This window comes from Guillardia theta (assembly GCF_000315625.1).
Source record: "Guillardia theta CCMP2712 unplaced genomic scaffold GUITHscaffold_1, whole genome shotgun sequence".
Taxonomy (NCBI): domain Eukaryota; class Cryptophyceae; order Pyrenomonadales; family Geminigeraceae; genus Guillardia; species Guillardia theta.
The window spans coordinates 538,725-563,213 of record NW_005434673.1 but is presented as its reverse complement, the minus strand read 5'-3'; the positions used below and the strand labels follow the sequence as shown (position 1 = coordinate 563,213).

The following is a 24,489-nucleotide window of genomic DNA, read 5'->3' as shown; positions in this document are numbered from 1 at the left end:
GGGGACGGAGAGGAGGTAGCAGGGAGTGTCTCAATAGAATCTTGATCAAGATTGCTCCACCCACAACCTCGTCAGGGTGTTGAAGGCCATCAATGCCTCCTTCCCCGACAGCGCTCGATCCCCCTGCGGGATCTCCTGCCAGATCCTCCGGAAGCTGCTGAGCTGTGGGCTCCTCGCTCTGGCGCTTTCCTTGCAGCTTCTCTTGCTCGGGGAAGAGGAGGGAGGGTCCTCTCGCTTCCTCTTGCTCCTCGTGCTCACTTCCAGCCCCCGTGAAGCCTCTGCTGCTCTCCCGAGGAGCTCCTGGGGGATGCCTGCGGCCCTTGCGCACTCGAGACCTGGGAGGGAGTGAGGGGAAGGGGAAGGGAGGGAGGAGAAGGAGGAGGAGGAGAAAGTTTTCACCAAAGGAGCGGGAGCATGCCGACGGCGTGAGCTTGTAGAGCATGATCAGTCTGTCTGTCTCCTCCTCGACCCTACACGCCATGTGCATGGGAGCGACTCGCGAGTCCTCGCGGAACTCGTCGACGAGGAGATGATAGTGAGTGCTGAGGAGGGTGCGACAGCCAACCCTGTCCACCTAGCACGGATGTCAGGGAGAGAGAGAGAGAGAGCTGAAGGACAAGCAGAACGAAACTGGAAGGAGGGAAGAGGACGAGGGAAGAGGGAGCAAGTGAGGCAAGGGGTGAGGCGAAGAACGGGCACAGCAGGAGAGGAACAAGTAGCAGAGGGCTGGGGGAGAGGAGGAGCACCAAGTCTTTGAGGACGGCATAGGCGATGGCGAGGCCATCGAAGGTGCTTGTGCCTCTCCCCAGCTCATCGATGATGACGAGGGAGTGACGGGAGGAGGAGGAGAGCATGGCGGACACGTCGCGCATCTCCACCATGAACGTCGAGAGGCCCCGGAGGATGTCATCTCCTGCTCCGAGCCTCGTGAGGACCTGGTCGACAGGAGAGAAGCGCATGATCTCGGCCGGCACGTAGCATCCGATCTGAGCCAGGATCACGGAGAAGCAGGCGAGCCGCAGGGTCGTCGACTTGCCCCCCATGTTGGGCCCCGTTAGGAGGAGGCAGCTCGTTCCTCCCCCAAGCTCGATGTCGTTGGGGATAAAGGTCCCTCCCGACCCTGCAAGGAAGGGGTGCCGCATCCCCTTGACCTGCAAGACTGGAGCGCCGCTCCCGCCTCCTTCCTCCTCCTCCAGCACCTCCGGCTTGCACATGGGAAGCCCGTCGGAGCTCACGGAGGCCCTGGCGAGGGAGCAGAGGGCGTCCAGCTCCGCCATGCATGCCACAGCCCGGGAGAGGAGGGGGAAGGAGCCATCGAGCTCGCAGCAGAGCATGCCCATTGCCCGACGGTGCAAGTCGTCCGCCTCCTCCTTGACCCCCTCCAGCTGCACGAGCAAACCGCGCAGCCTTTCTGTCATGTACCTCCTGCACGACTTGTTCGCGCTGTGCAGCTCGAAGTGGTCGGGTACGGAGGAGGAGGGGAAATCAGCTGGGACTTCAAGGAGGAAGGGGTCCTTGGAGCTCGAGGCAAATCTCATCTTGTAGCAGGAGGTTCTTTTCTTCTCCTCCAGCAGGTACTCGTTCAGCTGCTTGTCCACATCCTCCTGCACTCCCTTCAGGTCACTGAATGCCATAGCCTCCTGCTCCTCCTCCTTCTTGTGCTCATTGCCACCTTATCTGCCCTTTCCTTTCCTCCCCTTCGTTAACCCTTCCCCTGTCCTCCTCCTCCTCCTTCCCGGCTTGCTCCCAAATCTTTCCCCCATCTCACCTTCCGCCTAAGACTGTCGTCAAGAGACCGATCGAAGCCAGGAAGGAGGGAGAGGGAGCCTTTCTCGCGAGCCAGGGGCATGTCGAATTTGGAAGAGACCGATTCGATGACGGAGGAAGTGTCAGGGAGGTTGCGGAGGAGGCTGAGGAGGAGAGGAGAAGAGATCTGCCAGCGAGAGTACGTCAGGAGCACACGTCCCGTTCCTCTTCCCCTTCCTTCTCCCCCGCTCCTCCTCTTGCTCCTCCTTGCTTCTGCCTCCCGCCTCATCCCCTTCCCTTCCCGCCATCACTGCCACCTCTTCCTGCTCCTTCTTCCCATGCTCCCCATGCTTCCACCTCCCACCACCTCCACTAGCACCAACATCGCCAACCACCACCACCACCACCTCCTCCTCCTCTTCCCACCTCCTCCTGTCGCTCCGCCAGCATCTCCGCCACTCCCTGGACCAACCGGAACCCGTCTAGCAGCTGCACAACCTCCCGCACCATCCTCCTCTGCGTTGCCGAGGCTTCTGCCACCCCCTGCTCCTCCTCCTGCCTCCTGCTGTGCTGCCGCACGCGCGCCAGCTTCCTTTCAAGGTCCGGCATCTTGGCCATGAGCTGCTGCAGCTGCCCAGCCAGGTCCTCCAGCTGGAGGTTCTGAACGGCGTCCAGCCGGGCTCTGATGTCCTCCCTCCTCACCAGAGGGCGAGCGATCCACCAGCGCAACAGCCGCTTGCCGAAGGAGGTGGCCGCCCCTGCACCAGCGTCAACTCCTCCTCCTCCTCCTCCTCCTCCTCCCCCCCCCCCCTCCCCGTCCGACCCTTCTTGCTCCTGCTGTCAATTGCACGCTCCTGCTTTCCTTTATCCTCGCTCCTGCTGCTTCCTTTCTCTCTGCCTTACTTCCTGATTCCTGTAGTTTCCTCTATTTCTTCCTCCTCCTCCCCCATCCTCGCCCCCACCCTCCAACCCCTTTGTCCTCCTCGAGCAAGAAGAGTTCATTACGGTCGATGTAGTGCCACAGGCATGTCGCCTCTCCCCTCCTCTTCTCCTGCGGATGCTCCAGCACGTTCAACCCGGACAGAGTCTGCGAGTCAAGGAGCATGTGCCTGACATAACTCCTGTCAGCTCCTCGCCATCACACCACCCCCCTCCTTGTGTTAACCACCAACACCTGCTCCTGCTCCTGCTCCTGCTCCTGCTCCTGCTCCTGCTCTTGCTCCTGCTCCTCCTCGTCTCCTTCGTCTACCCTCGTCTCCCTGGTCCCCTCCCTCTTCTCTACCTGCTCGCTGTCGTCCGGACCTCCTCAAGAAACTCCAACTTCCGCATCGCCAGCACGCTTGTGCTCTTTCCGATCTTCTCCAAGTACGACAAGACTCCTCCTACCGCGTTGGCTGCTAGTTCGTCTTCCTTCAGGCGTGAAAGGAACAGCCTCGTCCTCTCCTGCTCCTCCTGCTCCTCCTCCTCCTGTGAGGATAGTCTCTCCAGCGCCACTCTGCTCGGCCAAAACTCTCCTTCCTTTTGTGAAAAAGAGCAGATTGATCAGCAGCGAGAAGAGGAAGGAGAACCCCAACAGGCGTAAGGCTCAACACCCGGTGGAGCAGGGACAGGGGCAGGGGGAGCAGAAGCAACAGAAGCAGCAGAAGCAGAAGCAGCAGCAGCAGCAGAAGCAGAAGCAGCAGCAGCAGCAGCAGCAGCAGCAAGAGGAGGAGGAAATAGATGGTTATACCTTGATCCCCATGGGGAGGGAGGTCCAGGAGGCAGCAGGGACGCACCTCCGGATGATGTTCTTCAGGAAGCTGCTCATGCGACCACGAGGATGCAGCACCTGGAGCCCTTGAAGGTGAGGAAAGGGAAGGGAGCAATGAACAAGAGGAGGAGGAGGAGGAGGAGGAGCAGCAGCAGCAGCAGTAGCGGCGGCGGCGGCGGCGGCATTGAAGTAGCAGTAGCAGTAGCAGCAGGATCACCTCGTACGGCGTGTACTGTCGCAGAAGAACCTCAAAGTCGTTTACGTCTGAACTTCCCACCAACAGCCTGCGACGAGATGAGCTGGAGAGAAGCTGCTGAGCCCTCCGACCTCCCCGTTGTGCAGTCAACCAAGCAGAAACCCAGCTGGAGGTGGGGGTCGTCGGACGTCCTGGACTCTTCGAGAAGGAAGACAGAGACGAGGGGCCTTGACTGAGGAGAAGATCAGGAGAGGAGGAGGAGAGAGAAGAGAGAAGAGAGGGCACAGAACAAGTAAGATAAACATCATTCAGATGACAATAGGAGCGACAAGAGTCACAGCAGACACATCAATGCGTATCGATCGAGATCTTCCAGCAGGTCCCAAGAAGAGGCATCAAAAGAAAATCTCCTCCTCCTCCTCCTCCTCCTCCTCCCCCTCCTCCTCTCCCAGCCTTTCTCTTCTTCTCCCCCTCCCTTCCTCCTTCATTTGGTCTCTCCCACTTCTTAACTCAGACAGACCTCGTGAGTGCCGATCAGCTCCTCGTCGCAGAGGGTCCCTGGCGTGAACATTTTCCGCAACGATCGCTCGCAGACCTTGCGAGACACGTCAGCCTCCCGTCGTGTCTTGCAGCGCTCAGGATACTTTTCTCCCGTCCGCGATCTTCTTCATCGACGTCGCTTTCTCCATCTCCTCCACAAGCCCCTGCGAACTTGCGTCATCCACTTCGACTTTTCCTCCTCTCTTCTCCTCTCTTCTCCTCTCTTCTCCCCCTCTCCTCTCCTCTCCTCACCACTTTATATCCCAACGCAACGATCTTGCTCGCAGTCGCCTCCACACAAGCCTCAGGCACTCCCACGCACATCATCCTCCTGGGGTTCTTGGGGTCTCTTCCCCCGTGAGTGAAGTTCAGGTTCAGCTCCTTGTGCCCGACCAGTGCGTCTCGCTCGTAGAGCTCGTAGAACTGCAGGCGAGCATCATGGTCAGGGAGTGACGGCTCGACCAACGAGGAGCGACAGGAGGAGGAGAAGACGAGGGATGAGAGTCAGGGTTGCAGGCGAGACAGCAGGAGGAAGGAGCAATCCTCGGCATCCGGCCTGACTGTCCCGCCCTCCTTCCCCCTCTCCCCTGCCTTCAGCCGCTGTCCTCCCTCCCTCCCTCCCTCCCTACCTCCACACACACACACACGACCCCCCGACGTCTGCAACTCCGCTGCTTCACCTTGCCGAGCTTGCAGAGGATGAGGGTGTCGAAGTTGCACTTCTTGATGTTCCAGTACTGCCGCCCATCGTCACGTCAAGACCCCCAGCTGGCGTCCAACCCCAGCTGCTCACCTGCTGCTGGAAGTTCGTCATCTCCCTGAAGCTGTCCGGCGGCACGAACACTGAGCACGGGTCAGCGTGCTGAGGAGATCCATATAGACGTGAGGAAGAAAGGACTAGCGACAGGGGGAGGGGGGAGGAGGGGGGAGGAAGAGGGAGGAGGAGAGGGAGGAGGAGGGAGGAAGACGGATGAGGAGGGAGGAGGGAGGAAGAGGGAGGAGGGAGGAGGAGAGGGAGGAGGAGGAGGGAGGAGAGGGAAGGAAGACAAGCATTCCACCGCTCGATGCGTCATAGTCGGGGTCAGTCGGTCGTCGTTGGTTCGCATCCTTGATATGCTGATCCTCTAGCCACCACCTTTGCGTCAAGTCAATTTATAATCCTCCTCCTCCTTCCCTCCTTCCCTCCTTCCCTCCTTCCCTCCCTTCTCCTCTGTGCGCCTTTCCATCTCTCCTCCTCCCCCACCCCTTCCCTCGTCCCCTGTCTCCATCTCCCCCTCAATATCTAGCGGCACCAAAAGCTCTTCTTGGAGGCTTCAGCAGGAGCTGTCGCTCCTTTCAAGGCCTGCTGCTTTCCTTGGTTGGAGGAGGGAGACGCTTGCTGCCTGCTGCTTCCTCCCTTTCCTTCCGTTTCCTTGCCTTTCCTGATTGTCGGGGGCGAAACGCTCAGGGCAAGGGGGGAGGAGGAGGAGGCCAGGGCATTGTGCGATCGATTGGGCGACTGCAGTCGGAGCGAGTCGAGACTCTTGCTGGAAGGCGAGATGATGTCTTGGACCTTCCTTGTGCCCGCCGGACTCTTTTCAGCTGGGCTGCGGGGTTTGGGAATGGTTTCCTGCTAAGGAGAAGGATCAATCTATAGTAAGTTGCACAGGACGGTGGAAGAAGCAGAGGGCTGTAATGCGAGGGAGCGAAGAGTCAACGCAGACCGGCGGCTTCTTGGTCGGGCTGACCCACTTGCTGTCCTTGCCCGAGCCGTCGCCAGCATCCTGCATCGTTCATCACTCATGCTGCCAGGGCCGTACTCCGAGCATCGTGGTCAACAAGTGCCGTCAACATGATGCGGTCAGCGCCACGAAGACATCATCACCTCTCTCAAGTTGAAGTCCTTCCCGATGATCGAAGACCCGACCATCCTCTCACCGTTGGCAAGCAAGACTGTTGCCTCCGACACACCCTGCGATTCCCACCTCAGCGCGTGGGCCCATGTTGCTCATTTCTTGTCCATCCTGCTCACGGCACAGGACAGAGGCAGGCTACTTACTTTGTCGTTTCTCGAGAGTTTCACCACCTCTCCGCACTTGCTTGTCTTCAAACTCTCCACCTTCGCCCCTACCCGCAGGGTCCCGGGTCGAGCCTGGAAGTAGCTCTGAATGCTCTTCTGCATGAATTTCTGTTCGTTTAGCTGCTGCTCTCCCCTTGTAGCTGCCAGTCCTTCTCCTCTCCCTCCTCTGCTCCGACGGCTCTTGTCCCGCTCTACCGCTCCTCCTCCCTCCTCCCTCTTGGTTCCCGCGCCATTGCCCTTCCTCGTATCCTTTTTGGAGCTGCACAATTCTACCCCTACCCCATATGTAGACCCTTGTGAGAGGGGTAGTATTCCCCAAAGTGAGGCATCGCCTGGCAAGTCGGGCATCAAACAAGAACTGAAGATCCGATCGATGACGATGATGATGATGTTGTTGACGATGACGATGATGATGACGACGAAGATGATGACGATGACGATGATGATGATGATGAAAGGGTGACGGTAGATCATGATGACGATAGATCATGATGCTGGAGATGGAGAGGATGATGAGGATGATGATGATGATGCAGATGAGTCATGCTTTCCGAGCGCTCAGGCTTGCATGATAGGATAAAGTTTGCTAGTTTTGCTGCGCTGCGAGGGTAGACCTGGAGCTTCCGCGCAGTGACAGCAGCAGCACAAGCCTCTTCCTTACAGTGACTGACACCTCAGCTGGAGGATCTGAAGGGGTTCGGAACGTGGACAGCAGGAGGGGTGATGGAGCGCTTCAAGAACGATCGAACAAGTCCATCTCCTCCGCACTCTCCTCTTCATCGTCATCCAACCCTGCTAGCGCCTCGAGCCTCCGCTTCACCTGCATCCCCGGCTAACATCAGCTCACAGAGCCAGCAACAGACTGCAGTCCCGTACCTTTGCGATCCTCTGCAGCTTCATCTGGGGAAGGCGCATTGGGGCTCGTGCGAACATGTATCTGCAGACGCGCTTAGTCTCGTCGTCAGGCAAGAGAACTGGAAGGAAGATAACCCGTAGCGCTGCCCCCGCAGCGTCGTCAACATCGATTCTTCCGAGCGATCTGCCTCGAACTCTCCACCCTTCTCCTGATCGAACATCGATCGATTCTCTTGTGCTCTTCTGTTCAGCTCCTCCGTTTCCTCCTCCTCCTCGACCTCCGATTCGCCGACGACTCCCTGCGACGGGTGGAAAGTCAGCTTGTTCGCCCATGCTAGAGCAGAGGAACCGGATCGCTGGTGCCCGTCACGAACCACCACTCATGGAGAAGTTTCAAGCACTGAGCGACCGGTATGACAGCCGTGTTTTCCGGAAGCTTGTGGAGCATCCTTGCATGCAAACATGCCAACCGACAACGCTTGACTGCCATGTCGGGCTGTTTGACAAGAGCCAGGAAGCTCTGACCCCTGGATGCCTCCGAGACGAGATGCCAGTCTTCATCACAGACTTGCGTCTCAGCGTCGACAGGCTTCTTGATCTGCTTCTGTCTCTGAGAATCCTCGCCCAGAGCTTTTTCTAAACTTGTGATGTCAATCGTATCTTGGAACAGGTACAGGACGCTCCACATGCTCACTTCTTGCTTGGCGGTTGCCTTGATGCCTCGCATCCAGTCTAGCTTCTCTCTCTCCGTGATTCTCCTTGTCCTCATCTGCGATCTCCGCCAATCGATGAACATGGCTTTGTTGAACAGAGAGTCGCTCGCGCCCTCGCTCACCGTTATCCTCGACCTCCTCATCGCTCTCTGGAAACTCAGCCTCGAGATCCTCATCTCTGCAGGCAATCAGGGAGACAAAATAAGGTCGTCAGCCCCGCCACTCAGACGCCTCCCTTCCGACTGACCTAGTTCGTAGTGCGGGTCGAAGAGCTCTCTAAAACACATAAGCATAGCCCACTGATCCTTTGAAATTCTCTCCACCTCCCCTACATCCATCCTCTCCTGCAGAGTCGGGAGCGTCTCCTTGAGCACGTGGTGGAACCCTTCCCACACGCCATGCACGTGCGCCCGCGCACTCCGAGTCAAGCGAGACCTTTCGGCCGCACTTGATGCCGCCATCATGGCGACCAGAGCCTGACAGGAGCCGTTGCCGCTCCTCATCACTATATAAGATTCGGTTTTGACAGATGCGAACCATTTCGTAGGTTGTATAGTATTATGTTGCTGCCTTCCCTTTTTCCCTAGTTCCTCTCTGAGGCGAGTTGGATTTGGTCTGTGTACCCTACCCTTGAAAAGTGTACCCTACCCAATACGAATGAGCCTTCGGGATAAAGGACCATACCTTTGCCTCAAGAAAGGTCTAATCTAGACAGGGTAGTCTCTTGCAGGGGTGGGTGTACAAATATGATCCCAAGCCCTGTGGTAGGGTACTTCTTGGCAGAGGGAAAACATCGATGACGAGATAGGTGGGGTGGACACTAGACACGGTGGGGGTGATGGTGTACGGGGTGCCCAGAGGCAAACTACCCTTAGTCTTACCCATACGGGTAGTACCCAGTCGTACAGCCAACACAACAAGACCCTGGTGGGGTACTTCGAGGCAGGGGTACTAAAAGGCGAGGAGCGGTGACCTTTCGGAATCGCCATGTTCTTCCAGAAGGTGAGGCGATGGCAATATTGTCGGGAAATGGCATGAGGAATCGCTCGTGATTGATCAGCATCAGTGAATGATGCAGACGTGTGATGGCTTGCTGGATGTGCTGTCATTTTTCATGGTGGAGATGCTGGCTAGATGTATGAAAAGCTGTGGGGTTTGGTATTTGGTGCCGACCTCCACTGGTGTTGCACGATGTCTAGAGAGTGGAGGTTGTCCAGAAGCCCTCCGTGCTTTGATATGGGATCGCTGCAGCATAGGAGAGGATGTGTTTTGTTTTGTGGTGTTGCTTGTTCTGGCTTGCTCACAAGGTGTGTCGTTCGACAGCCTTTCTTTATAGTGCCTGCCAGCTCGTCGATGGTGCGCTTTCTCTGAATGCCATCAAACACATCAAGAAGCCTATCGTATCTGCAAGCTGATACTGTGTGTACAGCTTATGGGCGTGGAGGCCTTCTTGGCCCACCACCATGCTGGTGATGTCGGTCCCCCCCCTGCCTGGGGAGGCATTGCTGACGACGGTCCCGATGCCCCTTGCGCCGTTGCTGGTACAGGCACAGCTTGGGGGATGCATTGAGTCTTACTGCGGTTGCAGGCATGTTCGGATGCGCTCCGATGAACTCCACCTACGATTACTGGAAGAACGGAGTCCCCTGGGAGGGCCCCCCTGTTGTGTTCCACTAAATTACGACACACTGTGTGTATCAAACAATGTGCTTGTGATTGATTCGCTCTTCGAGTAAACTATGCAAGAATCATCAACGCATGTGATGTAAAGAATATGGCATCCTCTCGTAATGGCCCGGCTTCAGAGCTCGGAGGGCTTCTCCTTGTTCCACGATGCCTTGGTGGTCTTCTTTTGGTCCCACTCGAACTCCTCCACCTCGGGTTGCTCCATCAGGAACTTCTTCACTTCATACCCTTTGGAGCCATCCTGGCAGAAAAACCTGAGCTCGATGTGTTCTTGCATCATCTCTAACCTGTACTGTCCACAGGATCTTGTTTGGATCGATGACGTAAGGGGTAGCCTCCAGGTGCCCTGCAGTCGAGGTTTCCCATCAGGGCTCGATTCACGGTGTAGGCTCAAACGGACCTGATTGCATCAGGGATTTGTGGCGGAATGCAAGCTCCTCGGTTTCTGCCTGCAACCTGTTTCACAACGCCCAGCGCGAAACGTGTCATCAGCTCATACCTTATCTCTTTCCCTCCACTCCCCTGTCTTAGGATCCTAGAAAATCCACCTCTGTTCAGACCAGCACGGCAGCGGCAGCCTTGATCAGCTTGGAACCTTGATCTTATCCAACGTGGCGAACATCATGGCAGGTTTTCCCTTCTTGGATGCCTGAACGCTCCTCATCAACGGGGCAACTCCCGAGAACCACGGCGCTGTTTGACCTGCATGTACTCCATCGGATTCTTGGGATCAAACTGAACTTTTGGTGGCTCGGGCGGTTTCCAGGGTTCGCCGGGACCCTTCGTGTCGTCAGATCGTGTGGCCGACCACGATGATCGAGCTCACCTCTGCCTCGCGCTCTAATCTCTCCCAATCCTCCTTGGTCATCTTGTTCCATGGCTTCCGCTCCTTCTTCTCCTCTTCCTTCTTCTCCTCCGCCTTCTCTGCAGCCATTGCAGGTCGTCAGCGTTGCCCTTCGCAACATGGAGCGGGTACCCTTCTTGACTTTCTTCGCCTGCATATGGGGCGTCAGCATTCCTCCGCTGCCAACCGCCCGCCCTATCACCAACCTTCTTCTTGGCTTCACATGGAAGTAGAGAGCATGCAATGACCAGCAGCAGCAGTGTCGTGCTGATCCACAACCTGACGCAAGTAAAGGTCATGCTGGAAACTGACTGGTGATTTCCCTCATCATTCTGTTTCTGGCCATCTTTGACATGATTAGCATCTCCGACATTATTGACATCATTGACATCGTCGACAACATCGGAATGGGTCGTTCCTCTGCTTCTCGCTACTCTTGGATGCTGCAGACAACGATCCAGCACTGACCGAATGGTTATCCGGCACGGCAAGGATAGCCTTCCATTCTCAACATCCTATCAATGTCCTCGTAATTACTTTCGCGAATTTCGACACCATGGCCGAAACAAAGATACTGCAGGCCTCGACCATGTGTATACCCTCCCCCGTTTCATTCCCACATTCGATTGTACACCCCTTGTTCTCCTCCATCTCCCTGAGCTCAATCCTGTCTAAGAACAAGGATCGTTCGCCATACACTTTGCCTGCTTTGCCTCCATTTCCTCGTCCCCTCCTCCTTACCCTCCCGCTCATCCTCGTCCCTCCCACCATCACTTGCCTGGTCCTTGCCATGTCGATCTGACCTGGGATCTAGATCGTTCTTTCACAAAACTGTACCACCCCATTATAATTATTTGTACCCCTGTCTTTCACTGATTATTTTGTGATATAGTACCCGGTAGAATAAGTGCCCCACCCATAACTGCCATGTCACCAACAAATCCAAAGTGCCAGAAAAATTTGTTCACGCTGAATTTCTTTGTAGATCGTTGAGGGATGAGAATAACGAAGAAACTCTGAGCAGCGAGCTACTGATCCTTTCCTTCGCTCCTTGAGCGGCTTACCTGTCCCCTTCTGTGCTTCTTCTTGTTTGTGATTTCTTCAGTTCTGCTTTTTCTTGGGATCAGTTCTATAACGTGACGTCCTCTGCGAAAGCAACTCAATATTGAACCAGGCAAGATGGGAAGACATGGGTGGACATGGACAACGGAAAAAGATCTCTAACGACCAAGTTTGATTCGTATTCAATTTGCTTCAGCTTAAATTGTCTCCAAACCACACAGAACAAACCCCCACAGCAACCATTTTTGTCTTTTATTCAATTTGTTAAGACAGACTGCTGAAATCCTCCGAATCTGAAACAGAAAAGTTCCAAATCACAGCCCTGCCTGATATTTTGCAAGAGAAAAAGAAAAGTGCAACTCATTCTTTCAAAACACTGAATTGTTAATCTGTCCAGGCTCTTCCTTCACGTCAGGCTCGACGATCAAGCTTACAGCTTGTGCTTAATCAAATGAGCTCTGACATTGTTGTTGGCAATGTGGTGAAGAGCAAGCTTCTTGGCCGATGCCTTGACCATTGCTGGTTTGGCTGCGAGCTTCTTGTGAACAGCAACAGATTTCTGGATGAGTCCCTGAGCGTGCAAAGCTTTCTTTGAAACAGCTTTTTTGCGGAGATCGCCATTGTGGCCGTCGCTGCTGACTGAGTCCTCGCCCATCGCAAATTGCTTTTCCACGTTCATCTCGCCTTGCTGCTCCTTCTCTGCCTTCTCAACCTCCTCCATGATGTCCTTGGATACCTGATGTCAAAGTCCATCAACGAAGTTCGAACACATGTCTTCTCAGACTCACCGGTGGAAGCTTAGCAGAAACAGCGTCCTTGCCCAAGGCAGCAGCCTTGGCTATGGCCTGACCCAGAGTCAGTACACCTCATGCACAACCGGTGAAAACCGACGGTGAGACACTTACATGTGCCTCCGCAGCCTCTTCACCTGCACCAAAGAGGACAGTGGTCTTTCCCTTCCACTGAGCAGTGTGGAGGATGCACAGAGTAGCGATGAGCCCAATGGCCATGACCGGGATGATCGAAAGGACCTGTAGTTGTATGTCAAACACCTTCCACGGACGGGTTCAATGATCGGGGGATCCCGGAAAGGAAGCAAAGGGATGTGGGGGGGGACGCAAGTCATAGGCACCTGCTTCTTCTGCTGAGTATGCCGATCAGCCCTGGGGATCACCACATTGAACTGGCGAGCACTGTGCGGCGGCGCATATGCCATTGCCGCCTGCGCTTCTATTTTGGGATGAGCCCGGTGTGAGTGTTTTAGTCAATGAGTTCATGTTTTATAGTCAATATTCAGGCCTTGTAATCAATATTCTAGCTGCACGGCGCCGCCCGCGGCTGGTTCCTTTTGGTCCTTTAGAGCCCGGCCGGGCCCGGCCCGCCGCGACCCGGCCGGCCTCAGTAATCTGCTAATAATATAACGGTTATGTGAGGATCTGTAACGGCGCAAGCGAGCGATATGCCGGGCGAGGGAAGAGGGTGGGAGAAGCAGTGAGGAGAGAGGGAGGAAGAGAGAGGATAGAGGGACGAAAGATGCGGAAGATGCTTGGAAAGATGGAGGGGAGATCTTGGGGATGGTCAGAACATTCGGAGGGAAGGGAGAAGAGGAGAATGGAATGGGAGGACCGTAAGGAGCCTTCGTGGAAGAACAGAGGCGTCCCTCCGTCCAGAGGACAAGAACTAATGATGGCGGGAGATGGGAGTTGGTTAGGGAGAGGAACAATCTCATTATCGATGTATCCGTTTTCTATGTGTGTCCGTACGTTCTTGCGTCATGGCTGAGGCAGAAATGACAGATACCTTGAAGAAATGAAACTGGCCAAAACGCACGAGGTGATAATTGTTTGCTTGCCATGAACATCACACAATGAGTTGACACCATGTATTCTCAAACGTTTCGCAGTCATCACTCAATGGTCATGGCAAGGCCATCAACGCCATCTCATGGAACTGCGACGGGAAGAAGCTTGCCACAGGGTCCTCAGACCAGACCGCAAGGGTGTGGACTGTGGACTCACACAAAGAGGTCTGTAGGGTGCTGCCGATGAAAGATATGAGGTGAAGCTGTTGGTTCAGGGGAGAGAGCTGGTCCTCGAAGACCACAAGGAAGGAGTGGAAGGGCTGAGCTGGAGCCCGACCAACTCGGACGTAGATCTGCTGTTGTGTGTGGGGAGGTTGCAGGCTCACCTTTGGTAGGTCCTTGCGACTGCATCCTCCGACAAGATCGTGCGACTTTGGGACATTCGAGGTCAGGGAGGATGGGGCGAGGAAGGCGCTGAAATCTTGGACAGCGAAGAAGAGCTTCAAGATCGATGCAGAGGATGACGTGCTGAATGTTTCCTTCAGGTGAGTGTGCAGGTGATCGTCCCCCGTGTGTTGACTGAGATTTCTGTTCTTCAGTCCGGATGGAACGATGCTGATGATTAGCGACAAGGCATGCCTTCTCGCTCATCTCTCCTTAGTCTACTTCTCTCGTTCTCTCTGCCTGTCTTGATCTCGCCCTCTGTACCACCTTCTTCATGCCGTCCTTTCTTTGGGATTGGGCAAACCATTGATTTCTGTTCCGCCTGATGCCAGTCGGAAAATGTTCGCCTGATTGACATACGGAGCAACAAGAACAAGACGCTTGCAAATCTTTCCTTCGACAAGGAGTATTGGGTAATTGTCATACCTCTATCAACTGCAGAAGCCGATGTTGAATCTAGGTCAACGAGCTCGTTTGGCACGGGAATAATTGCGTCCTTATGTGTGCTGGGCGGCAGAAGCTTGACTCGCAAGAGAAAGGGGTTGTGGTACGTGCCGTATTCCTAAAGTCGTCTCCTCCTCACTCTTTTTCCTATATGAACCACAGGAAGTCATCCGTGTTGATGCGGCGCAGGAGACTGAAAGCGATCGCCTCAAGTCAGTGCACAACTTTGTCGGTGAGGAAGCAAGCAGTCGAAGATCTGCCCCCCGTCTTGCCGGCGTCTTTGACACTTCCTCCTAGCACATACCGCAAACTGCACTGCCATCGCGATGGATCGGTCGGGAAGGTGACAAGAGCTGCTAGCATGCGGTGGATCAGCGGCTGACGAGCAGCAGCCACTTTGCAACAGGAGCATATGACGGATCCTCCTGCCTCTGGGATGCCAACGAGATAGTCTGCCTCCGACCCGCCTGCTCGTCCTTGGAGTGAGGAAGAGCTGACAACGACGGGAGGGGAGTGACTGGATGCAGGGAGGGCGTTGGATGCTTATCCTTCAGCCATGATGGGCAAATCTTGGCAGGGGTAGCGGACGTCGGTGATGAAAGCTCTTGACGAGGAGGAGGGGATGGGCTGACAACGATGATGCAGAGAGACCTTCGGCCTCAAGCCGCAAGCTGATCGACCTGGTAAGTGTTGATCGCATCTTGTCCCTCGCGCTCACTGGGAGCCCGTGTCACGTTCAGTGCCAAGTCTCTACCGGGGAGACGATCATGAAGCTCGAGACGAGATCGTTCGCGAGGAAGCTTGCATGGCATCCTACACAAGTGAGCGGCAATGGTAGGAGAGGGGATGATGATGCTGTCATGGCAGATGCTGTTAGCATTTGGAGGAGAGAAGATCGTGCAGGAACAGGTGAGGGGACCTGGAGATCCTCCTCCAAGAGTGACAAGTCCTGCAGGATCGGTACGACAGGAACAGGAGCGAGGTGAGAGCGGGAGGGAAACCTTCCTTCTTGTTCTCACAGCCAATCTCAGGTGCCCGTCACCATTGTAACGCTGCAAGTCAAGTGAAGCAAAAAGCTTCACTCCACTTGCATCACTTCACCTGCCGCGCTTCACTTCCGCATCGTCAAGTCTACAGCCTTTACTTTTCCCTCGAGCTCCACCTCAGCAGACATCGTTGATGATCTTAGCGCAGTAATGCCGGCAGTCGTTCCGTAGCAGGCGCAGGTTGCAGTCCCATTCACCGTTTCTGGGAAGCAGTCAGATTTGTAGGAGGTTGTTGTTTGTCACGGTGCATCCGATGGAGGGTGTAATGCTGTTGGTGATGAATGATGATATTGATAATATGATGGTGATCACGAGGAGGACGAGGAGGAGTATCACAATGCATGGCAGAGAAATGCTTACATCCTGTCGATGCTTGCCAGCGTCGTTCCTTCCTTTGCATTCCCTACGAGCACGCTGTTCCTGCGAAACTTCAGGTTGGCTGTGTCCTCAAACTCCCTCAACCTTGGAACGCTCTGCAGCTCCCTTGATCGCAGCCGCCCTGGCACCCTCCCACCCAGTAGCAGCGTCGCTGCGACCAACGGCCTGCCATGGCAACGTCATCGGTAGCGTCGACTGCCGCGTCTTCTGCTCACGAGGTCTTGTCCAGAGGTTCGAAGTCGAACAGGACAAGGTTGGAGGACTTGAGCTTGACGATGATCATCTGGTGCTGGAACATGCGCCCTGCAGGCTCTCAGTCAGATGAACGATCCTGTGAAGGGGGAGGGGGGAGTTTCCTATCACGGGAAGCTTGGAGGACAGGCCGGCCAGGCCTTGCAGTCCGGGAGGGAGGTCGAGGTCGATATAGCTCAAGTAGACGCTCTCGATGGCAGAGTCTCTTGCCACATCCTGCTGATGATCCCTGATCCCCTCCCTCTCTCCTCCCCTCCCTCCCGTCTTGGCAGCCGCAACCGCGAAGGATCGACACCTAGATCCCAGGTCTTGGAAAGAGCTCCTTGCTGCTCTGGGTACCAGACACCATGAGGAAGGAGGAGGAGGAGGAGCAGTAGTAGTAGTAGCAGCAGCAGCAGCAAGTTGAGGAGGAGGAGAGACGAAGAACGAGCTTACAACTGCTTCTCCTCCTCCTGTCCTCGCACTAGCCATCATGTACACTAGCAGGCACCAGCCTCGCCATCCCATCCTGCCGCCCACCAAACAGTTCGACCACCCACCCGTATTTTCCCCTTCGACTACCCACCTCCTCTAGGCCTGTACTGGTACACCTCAAATCTGCTTCCGTCGGGGGATGGCATGGAAGGAGGATGAGGCGGAGGGGGCAGCAGAGCGGCTCCCTGCTCCTCCTCCTCTCCTGTTGTATCATGGTAGCACCTCTCTCGCCCTCACGTGGCTGGGATGACATCAGAGCTCAAGGCATGAGCCTCTGTCGCACAGCAGTGGGCATGCTCCGCGGGGGGAGCAGAGATACGACCGCTGGTGCATGGCGTGCCGCGAACGTGTCCTCTCCTTACCTCGATGCTCTCTTGGACGTAGAGGGTCAATGTCTATGTTCTCTCTGTAGCGAGATCCGACCGAATCCGATCCTGTCCGACGGATGTAACCTTTGCGGGGACGAGCAAATAGCATATGGGCTGCTGTGCATGTCGACGGGATGGTGGAGAGCAGAATATTGCAGCAGATGTGCATCGCAACAGGTCATTGGACTTTTCACTTTCGTCTTCTCATCTCATGCCCATGTGATTCGCAGAAGGAAGAGGGGGTTGTCTGCGTGAAGGTATGCGTGTCCTGCCCGCGAGACTGGGCTGATGGCTGGAATCAGCATGGCGAGAACATCGAGGTGAACGTCTACAACGACACGTCCGATGAGTTCATCGAGCTGCATGGCAAGTGGAGAGTGTGGGGGCCGCTGAATCCTCTGCTGAAGCGTCTCCAGGGCGATGCGGCACCTGCTATCGGCAGGCAACACACGGCAGTGAGTTGGCAGGTTCGAAATGACTTCCCTGAGCAGCACAGGCTTGACATACAAGAACTCAAGGTTGCGTCAAGGGATGCCAATGGACGATCGCTGCTACCTGGTGCAACTTCCACAAGTGCAGAACAGACAAGCCGCTCTCACCTCCCAAGTGTTGGTGAGGATGGTGGCCTACGAGGTTTTCCCATTACTGACCGTAGGACAAGCATCCCCGGCTGCGGCAGAGCTGCTCGCTTCTGCCTTGCCGATCGATTCCGCAGGTTTCAGGTCACTGATTGTGTCGTCGGGCGCTTTCGCTTCTGACTCATTCCAGCTCTGCCTGCAAACTCACAGGAGGGACAACCACTCTGAGGTGAAGGCACCTCCCCGACTTGATGCTGGTGATCAGTGGGAGAGCAGGACAGAGACCCGAGCCCGCTCCTAGCAGCGGATCTATGCTCCATGCACGCTCGTGATGCCCGCCAGAAGAATGAGGCTGGTGGCTCAGGCCTGGTCGACCCACAGGCCATCTGGCGCTGCAAGCTGCGAGCCGTGCTCTTCCGGTCTCACAACCGCACCTCGGGCACGCAGTCGAGGAAGGCGAGCCATCACGCACCTCCTAGGCGTCCATCGAGGAAGGGGTGGAACTACAGACGGTGTCAGTTCCCAGAAGGCTGCATGCGTCAATCATCCTTTGGTAGATTTCCCCCTTCTCCTTTATTTGTACTGACTTCAGATCGGAGGCGATCCCAAGGTACAACCGAAACGGTTGAGGTTCTGCTCAGAGCACAAGCTGCCGGGGTACATCGATCTCAAGAATTCCAGTCAGTTTTCTCTCTCGCAGATCCCTCCCAGATGATTGAGTGATGTAACAGGATGCTCTTTTGATGGCTGCAAAAGAAGGCCGAGCTATGGCGATCCGAACAGCACAGATCGGTAAGAGTTCCTACGATTGATGTGAAATTAGCTCTGAATTGTATGTTTCTCTTTACGTGGCATCTTGTTCTCGCCAAGGTTTTGTGCACAACATAGAATGAATACTCATGTAGACGTGAAAAATCGACGGAGAAACCAGGTACACGAAGAGATCGGATCTGTTGTTTCAATGAAGCTTCTGGTTTATTCAGATATCAAAGGAGAGGCGGAACTAAAGAAGATTTTTATATGTACATGTCACTTTCTTGAAAGAATATGTCAAACAAATATTCCCTAGTCCTGTTCTATTTGTCTGCTTCCGCCAACTTCACAGAACCACACTTCAAAGCAGATTGAAAAAGCATCATGAGTTCTTCCTGCTCCAATTCAATTTCTGTTTTGCTTCGGCACCTTTTCGCAATGCTCTTAACAAGTGAGATGTTGGTAACTTTCATACTCTGGTTCCTAGCCCAATTGCGAATATTTGTGACTGGGGCCGAGCAAAACAGGTTTGAAGCTGATTTTCCACATTCGACACCCTTCCTCTTGATATCATTCCACGACAGACTCAACTGCGATGCCCTGCTAGAACCCCGCCGCAGTTCAGTCGAAGCAAACGAAACATGAGGAGATGTATGCGAAGATTCAGTCCCGCTGTTGTAGGTGCTGCTTGAATACGAGCTAGAGCTTCCATCCCTGTCAGATTCTAAGCTGCCAATCAATTTTTTGATAGATATTCTCTCTGTTCTGCATAGTTCTTCATCGAAACGCCTCCAGCATTGCGGTATTCTTTCTTCTTCCGCACGTAGCAGGCACGTGAGAGATTGCGGATCAAACTTCACTTCCGAAGTGTAATAATCAGAGTTTGTAGGGCTACAGTCCACAAAATCGTAACAAGTCAACTTCGGAGAGTGATGAACCACCGACATTGTTGCAACCTGGTCTCGCCAGTTTGAAAATTTCACGATTGGTCGTATTCTGCTAGATTCTACTTTCGCTCACGAAACGGATGAAATCTGGCGACGTACAGGGCAACGGGTCTAGCTTCGGGGAAGGACGAGATGCTGTGTGCGCCAAGAAGCTCGTCCGGAAGAAGGGAGGGAGAGGGAGGAGGGAGGGGGGAGGGAGGGGGGGAGGGGGGAGAGAGGAGGAACACCACGAGAGTGGCGGCGAGATCGGGGAGGATGCAAGCCAGACTGGAGGAAACGTGGATATGGTGGGGGTAGAGAAAGTGGGGGTGGGGGTAGTCACCCTACCACGCTTCGGACCACAAAAATCTGGTGTAAACTACCGGTAGGTATGAATGAAATGTAGGTGGTGAATTATCTGGATCTCCCCGTTATATTTAGAGAAGCACCCCTCTTTTTTATGAGAAAGAGACCGGTGCATTGAAATGCGGCACACCCCTTCTTTTCCTATAAGCAGGACGGGTGCAGCAGATCGGACATCGCTACCCGTACTTTGTCGGTCGTAAACTCCGGTACTTATTCACTACCCTACCAGGGAACTTGAAGACGAAATGACCGGTGATAGGAGGAAACAACGAGTACCCCTATTGCTTCAGTCAGAGGTACCGGTGATACCACCCCCCCGTCATCAATTCCAAAGAGATGTGTTTTCAAAATTCGTGGAATGTAGTAAATTTGGGGAAGAATTATTCCCCAAGTTGCAATCGGTACCCCTGACGACGCGAGGAGGGATGGGTAGGGGTCATTTATTGGCTCATAAAGGGGGTGGTTGTTTTTGACATGGAGGTTCGCATGGGTCATGACAGCAATGTTTCTAATAGATGCGAATGGGAGGGGTACTCTCCGACTTATTCAGTATAGAATGACCGGTGGTTTCCTCGAAGAGCCGCATGTGGAGAATTCCTGCTCCACCCCTTTTTGTGGGTGGCTCGGAGATGAGGTAGGGGTAGTACTGAAGGGGTTCAGGGGGTAGTCCAATGTGTCTGCTCTTTTTCTGTTTCGTGTGTGAAGGGCGGTTGAGACAGCTCGTTGCAGAGGGGGTGGGGAGTGGGGTGGGGGTACTATTTGGTCTGGGAAGGGTTGTCAATCTTCTTGGGGAATGGGTAGGGTGATGATCGTTGCTTAACGGGGTGGGGTCAGAACAACCAGCCTTTCGGACTGGTCAGAAACGAAAATTCCAGGAGCCGCTGCAATGGATGGGGTGGGGGTATATAATCATCAGCATTGTACCCGTTACATTCATATTAAAATGTGGGGTATTAAAAAGAAGGATGGGGTGTGGAAAGAAGGGGATCAGCTCTACAACTTTAGGGGAAACCGAGACGTGATACCACAAGGGTGGGGTGATGATGAAATTCTGGGGTGGGGTACTCCATAGTGGGGTGGGGTGCTCGAAAAGGGTCGGAGGGGATGAGGGTACAATTCGCGACAGATCTGGGGAATAGCCCGGGCGGGCCGGGTGGCCGGGCCTGACTCCTACCCTGCCCGGCGGCGCCCAGTCGCAAGCTGGTTTGGAAAGTTTTTAATCAAATTTTCTCATCGAAGTTGAGTGATCATCAATGAACCGGCCGGGCCGGAGCCGGCGCGGCCCGATGGACCTTTTCCGTTACACAGCAGATTTCACCGTTATATTGGGCCGTTGTGCGGACATGCGGTTAGTTGGGCGACGAGAGTCAAGGAGAGAGGAGGAGGAGGAGGAGGAGGCAAGGTTGAAGCACAACCTGCGCTTGCAATGAGCTGACTTCCTTGAGCTGTGATCTTATCTGGAAGAGGAGGGTCTTTGCCCTCGAGAGGGGAAGGGTTATAGCCCCGAGAGCAGTGCCGTTTCCTGACGTGGGCTCAAGGAGAGTCAGAGGAAGCATTGGTGATGCCACTCACGGTTCAAGAGCTTGACGCAGAGATTGCATCCTCTCCTCGGCTGTATGCAGCTGCTTTCAAATCAAACATAGATAGGTTCAAAGATGTCGGCGCACAGAATGAGAGTCGAAATCTGTTCTATAACGTGAAGGTGGGGGAGCTGTCCAATGACGTCCAGACCTCGCCGCGGAAGTATGCATCGACTTTCCGGAAGCCCAGCGTGAAGTCCTCTGCGATCGAACCAACTAGTGATCTCGTGTACGACATAGACCACCTCAACAAGTCAACGATAGCTAAGAGGGTCCAGGGTGCTAACCCTTCTTTCCTGCTACGTTGAAGTCATTCTCCCGCAGATGATCACCGGAACTACTCCTTCAACTTTACAGAGCCGAGGTGAAGCATGTGTCGCAGCTTCTCCTATCCTGTGCAATGGCGGCGAACTGATTCTTACGAACAACCAGGTTTCCGGCACGAAACTCATCTCTACCTGAGGCAACCTATGAAGTCAATACCATGAATAAGATAGATCTCGTCAAGGTTTGACCATGACTGCAGCCGTGCATGTATCATGTTGCTTTCTTCCAGGCAGTACAATCGTCTCCGCAAAAGTACAGCATCATGAAGTCCAAGACTCCCAGAGCGGAGGTTGAGACAGAGGTTCGTATATCAACGTATATGCTCCGTGCGTTTCTGAAGGGTTGATCAGGTGCACGGAGACTATGATTCAAAGCTCCACGATCTGTCATAGTGAGTTGTTGAAAATTCTGATATGCCTGCTTCACTTGATGCTGCTCTCTTCATGTCTTGAGTCACTTCTTGGTTCAGCCGCCTGCACAAGTCACCAAGGCGGTATGCGATCATGAATTCATCCTCTCCTCGTATTCATGAACCGCATCATGGTGAGATGCTAAACAGTTTCATCGTCACTTGCTAATGCCATTCAGCTGTCCCTGATGCGATATACAAGCTTGACGTCCTGAATAAGACAACCATTGCAACGAGCGCGCAAGAGAAATCAGGTTGCAAGAGGTGAGTTGCTTCAGGGTGCATAAGTTCTTGTGCTTTCTCCTTATCTGCTTTGTATCAGCTCATTCCTAGCTACGGGGCGAAAAGAGTCCAAGACTTCGTATGCGGCATCGGACAGGTTCTACGACGTGGACAGCGGGAACAAGAAATCGATCTGGAAGGCGACGCAGACTTCGGGGAATCCGTTCTTTGCTATCGCCAAACCCTTCAAATTCGACACGATCAGGGACGAGAACACTCCAAGAAGTCATTACGATCTCGAGAACTGCCCTATCAAACCTACAGTGGCTTGCAGCATCTTGACCTCTCCCAGGAGATACTCGAACCTCAACAGCAGCACTCCTCGCTTCTCTGCCGCCAAGCCCCAGCCAAACATACAGGCTTTCTACAATCTAGAAAACTGTCCTAGGGGGGAAGGAAGCATCGCCAAGCGCGTGCAGGAGTCTCCAAGGAGATACTTTGGAGCGCAGGTGCGTAGCGCCCCGATGGCACAGCCTCGTGGTGATGAAGAGATGGTGGCAGAGCATGCAGAGCAGAAGTATGGAGAAGAATGAAGAAGGAAAGGGGCTTACAGAGTACAACCCGGAATACGGCAAGTACAAGGTTTGCTGTCTGTCGGACTAGTCGTTCGTTCCCTGATGCCTTCCAGTCGCTGTCAAGATGCATCGAGGACTCTCCTTCGGTAAGGGCAAGCTAAGGCTGCGAGCCTCGACTGATATGGAGCAGATGATAAGTTCGATGCGATCGTCGATCCCGCGGTTCAAAGTGGAGAAGAAGATTGTGATCTCTGACGACTATGAGAAACTTTTGAGGTCCCCGGCCTTGCCTTGCACTTCTTGTCCGCTGTCCTCATGTGCCGCGTGCAGGAATCCTGATCAAATCGACCTCAAGTTCCAGATCCAAGGCAACCTTGTCATCAAGAAACTTTCCGACACGCAGCAGATGATAGTAGGTCGTCAGGCCCCCGCTTCTCTACCATCATGACCGTACAGCTTCCTTTCTGGCTGAGTCCGCCCCTTTTCTCTGCTGGGCCCCGGCTGTTAAACCCCCACCTTTCCCTTAAGTAGTTGGGTCCGGTATACTGTCTGTTTCTTTCCATTTTCCTCTTGATAAACTGAGGCTTTGAGTAAAGAGGAGAAGACTCGCCCTCTTTTACCTATGATCCCCGAACCTCGTCATTCCTGAACCGTGCCTGGCAGCATGTCCGATACTATCTTCAGAAGGAGGACAACCTTCAGACGCAGGAGGAAACCTTCACACAGAGCTTAAGGACCTGATGCAGAACAAGGCTAGGCCGTGCTGAAGCTTTTTGAGGAAGGGCTCAGAGAGAGTACTGGAGGGTCGTGCAGATGAATCTGGAGGAGAGAGAAAAACAAATACTAGCAGATAAAGCACAACTCGAAAAGAAGCAGAAGAACCTGCACAAGGAGAAGGAGAACTTGCACAAGCAGTGGGAAAGCCTTCAAGCAGCAGAGAATCGTCTTCTGGAATACCTTCGCAGCAAAGAGGAGAATGCGCAGAAGACGCGTGAAGGCCGTGAAAGGACTGTGGAGACGAGCGTACGCTGGCTCTAGAAGCAAGAAGAATCATGGGCAAGATCTTGAGGAGAGGCGAAAGAACTGAAAATATACCCATAGACGCTCGAGGAGTACCAGGAGGCCGTCAAGTACGACTTGCTGTACCATGAGGCCGTGGAGGACGTGATGGGATTGAGGGGAAACTTGAAGGAGAGGATCAGAAGGCATGAACCGCGGGAACTCGAGTACGAAAGAAGGGCGAGAGAGGTTGAGTTAAAGTATCAGATAGTTAGAAGCTCGTGCCGGTACATGCTTGAAAGCACTAGGGAAGAAGCGATCCAAGATTTGAGTGACGCGATGGATAGTGTGACTGATATTCAGTCTGTGTTGAATTTTGGGATAGGGGACCGAGCCGAACAATTTGTGAATCGGCTGCACGGGAAGAATCGTACTGGAGGCCGGGGGGCAATGGGTGCTGATGAGCAAGTTTGTAGCGACGGAGCTAGCGCAGAAACATGAAGAATCGTTTGTGAGAAAGGTAGAGGAGCTTCCTGGGATGACGAGAATCAAACACTTCGGAGAGTGTTATTTGAGATGCTGTTCTTTGCTCGGACAGCGAAGGAGCCAGGGCTGCAGGTGATGACGACTAGGACGAAAGAGTCAATCAAGTGGGGAGTTTTTTGCTGTCAAAACTTTTGACCCAACGCAAGTCTACGATTCTGAAAGCAGAACAGGGAGAGGGTGTGCCTGATGCCATTGAACTGGAATCAGGGGGGATACGATGCTGTGATGGTGGAATAAGGGGGGATACGATGCTGTGATGGTGGAATAAGGGGGGATACGATGCTGTGATGGTGGAATAAGGGGGGATACGATGCTGTGATGGTGGAATAAGGGGGGATACGATGCTGTGATGGTGGAATAAGGGGGGATACGATGCTGTGATGGTGGAATAAGGGGGGATACGATGCTGTGATGGTGGAATAAGGGGGGATACGATGCTGTGATGGTGGAATAAGGGGGGATACGATGCTGTGATGGTGGAATAAGGGGGGATACGATGCTGTGATGGTGGAATAAGGGGGGATACGATGCTGTGATGGTGGACTGGAAG

At 54.2% G+C, this 24,489-nt stretch overlaps 9 protein-coding genes across 9 annotated transcripts; 4 read left to right on the top strand and 5 right to left on the bottom strand.

Moving 5' to 3' along the window:
• Positions 1-45: 45 nt before the first annotated feature.
• Positions 46-6,393, bottom strand: GUITHDRAFT_99074 (hypothetical protein; the record flags this gene model as incomplete). Its single annotated transcript, XM_005842217.1, has 20 exons — positions 46-335; positions 400-574; positions 747-1,604; positions 1,769-1,933; positions 2,173-2,504; positions 2,752-2,855; positions 3,029-3,156; positions 3,476-3,574; positions 3,714-3,780; positions 3,824-3,924; positions 4,213-4,287; positions 4,337-4,396; positions 4,485-4,655; positions 4,913-4,969; positions 5,026-5,075; positions 5,291-5,367; positions 5,525-5,841; positions 5,936-5,995; positions 6,097-6,183; positions 6,271-6,393. 20 exons carry the CDS (start codon positions 6,391-6,393, stop codon positions 46-48), a joined length of 3,396 nt encoding a protein of 1,131 aa, XP_005842274.1.
• Positions 6,394-7,024: 631 nt separating this feature from the next.
• GUITHDRAFT_99073 (hypothetical protein) lies at positions 7,025-8,035 on the bottom strand (the record flags this gene model as incomplete). Its single annotated transcript, XM_005842216.1, has 4 exons — positions 7,025-7,123; positions 7,168-7,289; positions 7,349-7,445; positions 7,496-8,035. The coding sequence occupies 4 exons, from the start codon at positions 8,033-8,035 to the stop codon at positions 7,025-7,027; spliced, it is 858 nt and encodes a 285-aa protein (XP_005842273.1).
• A 787-nt stretch (positions 8,036-8,822) lies between these two features.
• Positions 8,823-9,554, top strand: GUITHDRAFT_149754 (hypothetical protein; the record flags this gene model as incomplete). Its single annotated transcript, XM_005842215.1, is given in 3 exon segments — positions 8,823-9,397; positions 9,445-9,497; positions 9,515-9,554. Coding segments are annotated over 2 exon segments (159 nt in total), but the record flags the coding sequence as incomplete, so codon positions are not given.
• Position 9,555: 1 nt separating this feature from the next.
• On the bottom strand, positions 9,556-10,170 carry GUITHDRAFT_149753 (hypothetical protein; the record flags this gene model as incomplete). Its single annotated transcript, XM_005842214.1, has 5 exons — positions 9,556-9,786; positions 9,833-9,891; positions 9,946-9,994; positions 10,045-10,080; positions 10,141-10,170. 5 exons carry the CDS (start codon positions 10,168-10,170, stop codon positions 9,661-9,663), a joined length of 300 nt encoding a protein of 99 aa, XP_005842271.1. The 3' UTR covers positions 9,556-9,660.
• Positions 10,171-11,881: 1,711 nt separating this feature from the next.
• GUITHDRAFT_131528 (hypothetical protein) lies at positions 11,882-12,667 on the bottom strand (the record flags this gene model as incomplete). The annotated part of the gene is made up of 4 exons (XM_005842213.1): positions 11,882-12,187; positions 12,240-12,296; positions 12,357-12,482; positions 12,584-12,667. 4 exons carry the CDS (start codon positions 12,665-12,667, stop codon positions 11,882-11,884), a joined length of 573 nt encoding a protein of 190 aa, XP_005842270.1.
• Positions 12,668-13,260: 593 nt separating this feature from the next.
• GUITHDRAFT_99071 (hypothetical protein) lies at positions 13,261-15,207 on the top strand (the record flags this gene model as incomplete). Its single annotated transcript, XM_005842212.1, has 17 exons — positions 13,261-13,284; positions 13,355-13,477; positions 13,528-13,599; positions 13,648-13,699; positions 13,743-13,797; positions 13,852-13,912; positions 14,029-14,109; positions 14,157-14,237; positions 14,303-14,372; positions 14,438-14,483; positions 14,533-14,622; positions 14,668-14,732; positions 14,786-14,823; positions 14,881-14,961; positions 15,008-15,049; positions 15,096-15,122; positions 15,172-15,207. The coding sequence occupies 17 exons, from the start codon at positions 13,261-13,263 to the stop codon at positions 15,205-15,207; spliced, it is 1,044 nt and encodes a 347-aa protein (XP_005842269.1).
• Positions 15,208-15,303: 96 nt separating this feature from the next.
• GUITHDRAFT_99070 (hypothetical protein) lies at positions 15,304-15,862 on the bottom strand (the record flags this gene model as incomplete). Its single annotated transcript, XM_005842211.1, has 3 exons — positions 15,304-15,388; positions 15,547-15,729; positions 15,780-15,862. The coding sequence occupies 3 exons, from the start codon at positions 15,860-15,862 to the stop codon at positions 15,304-15,306; spliced, it is 351 nt and encodes a 116-aa protein (XP_005842268.1).
• Positions 15,863-16,583: 721 nt separating this feature from the next.
• GUITHDRAFT_99069 (hypothetical protein) lies at positions 16,584-18,032 on the top strand (the record flags this gene model as incomplete). The annotated part of the gene is made up of 8 exons (XM_005842210.1): positions 16,584-16,835; positions 16,889-16,915; positions 16,961-17,125; positions 17,188-17,270; positions 17,314-17,380; positions 17,427-17,465; positions 17,513-17,655; positions 17,996-18,032. 8 exons carry the CDS (start codon positions 16,584-16,586, stop codon positions 18,030-18,032), a joined length of 813 nt encoding a protein of 270 aa, XP_005842267.1.
• A 2,597-nt stretch (positions 18,033-20,629) lies between these two features.
• GUITHDRAFT_149751 (hypothetical protein) lies at positions 20,630-23,005 on the top strand (the record flags this gene model as incomplete). The annotated part of the gene is made up of 12 exons (XM_005842209.1): positions 20,630-21,140; positions 21,186-21,225; positions 21,294-21,369; positions 21,418-21,489; positions 21,539-21,579; positions 21,658-21,731; positions 21,777-21,861; positions 21,920-22,328; positions 22,381-22,461; positions 22,508-22,540; positions 22,585-22,670; positions 22,725-23,005. Coding segments are annotated over exons 1-8 (1,034 nt in total), but the record flags the coding sequence as incomplete, so codon positions are not given.
• Between the last annotated feature and the right edge of the window lie 1,484 nt (positions 23,006-24,489).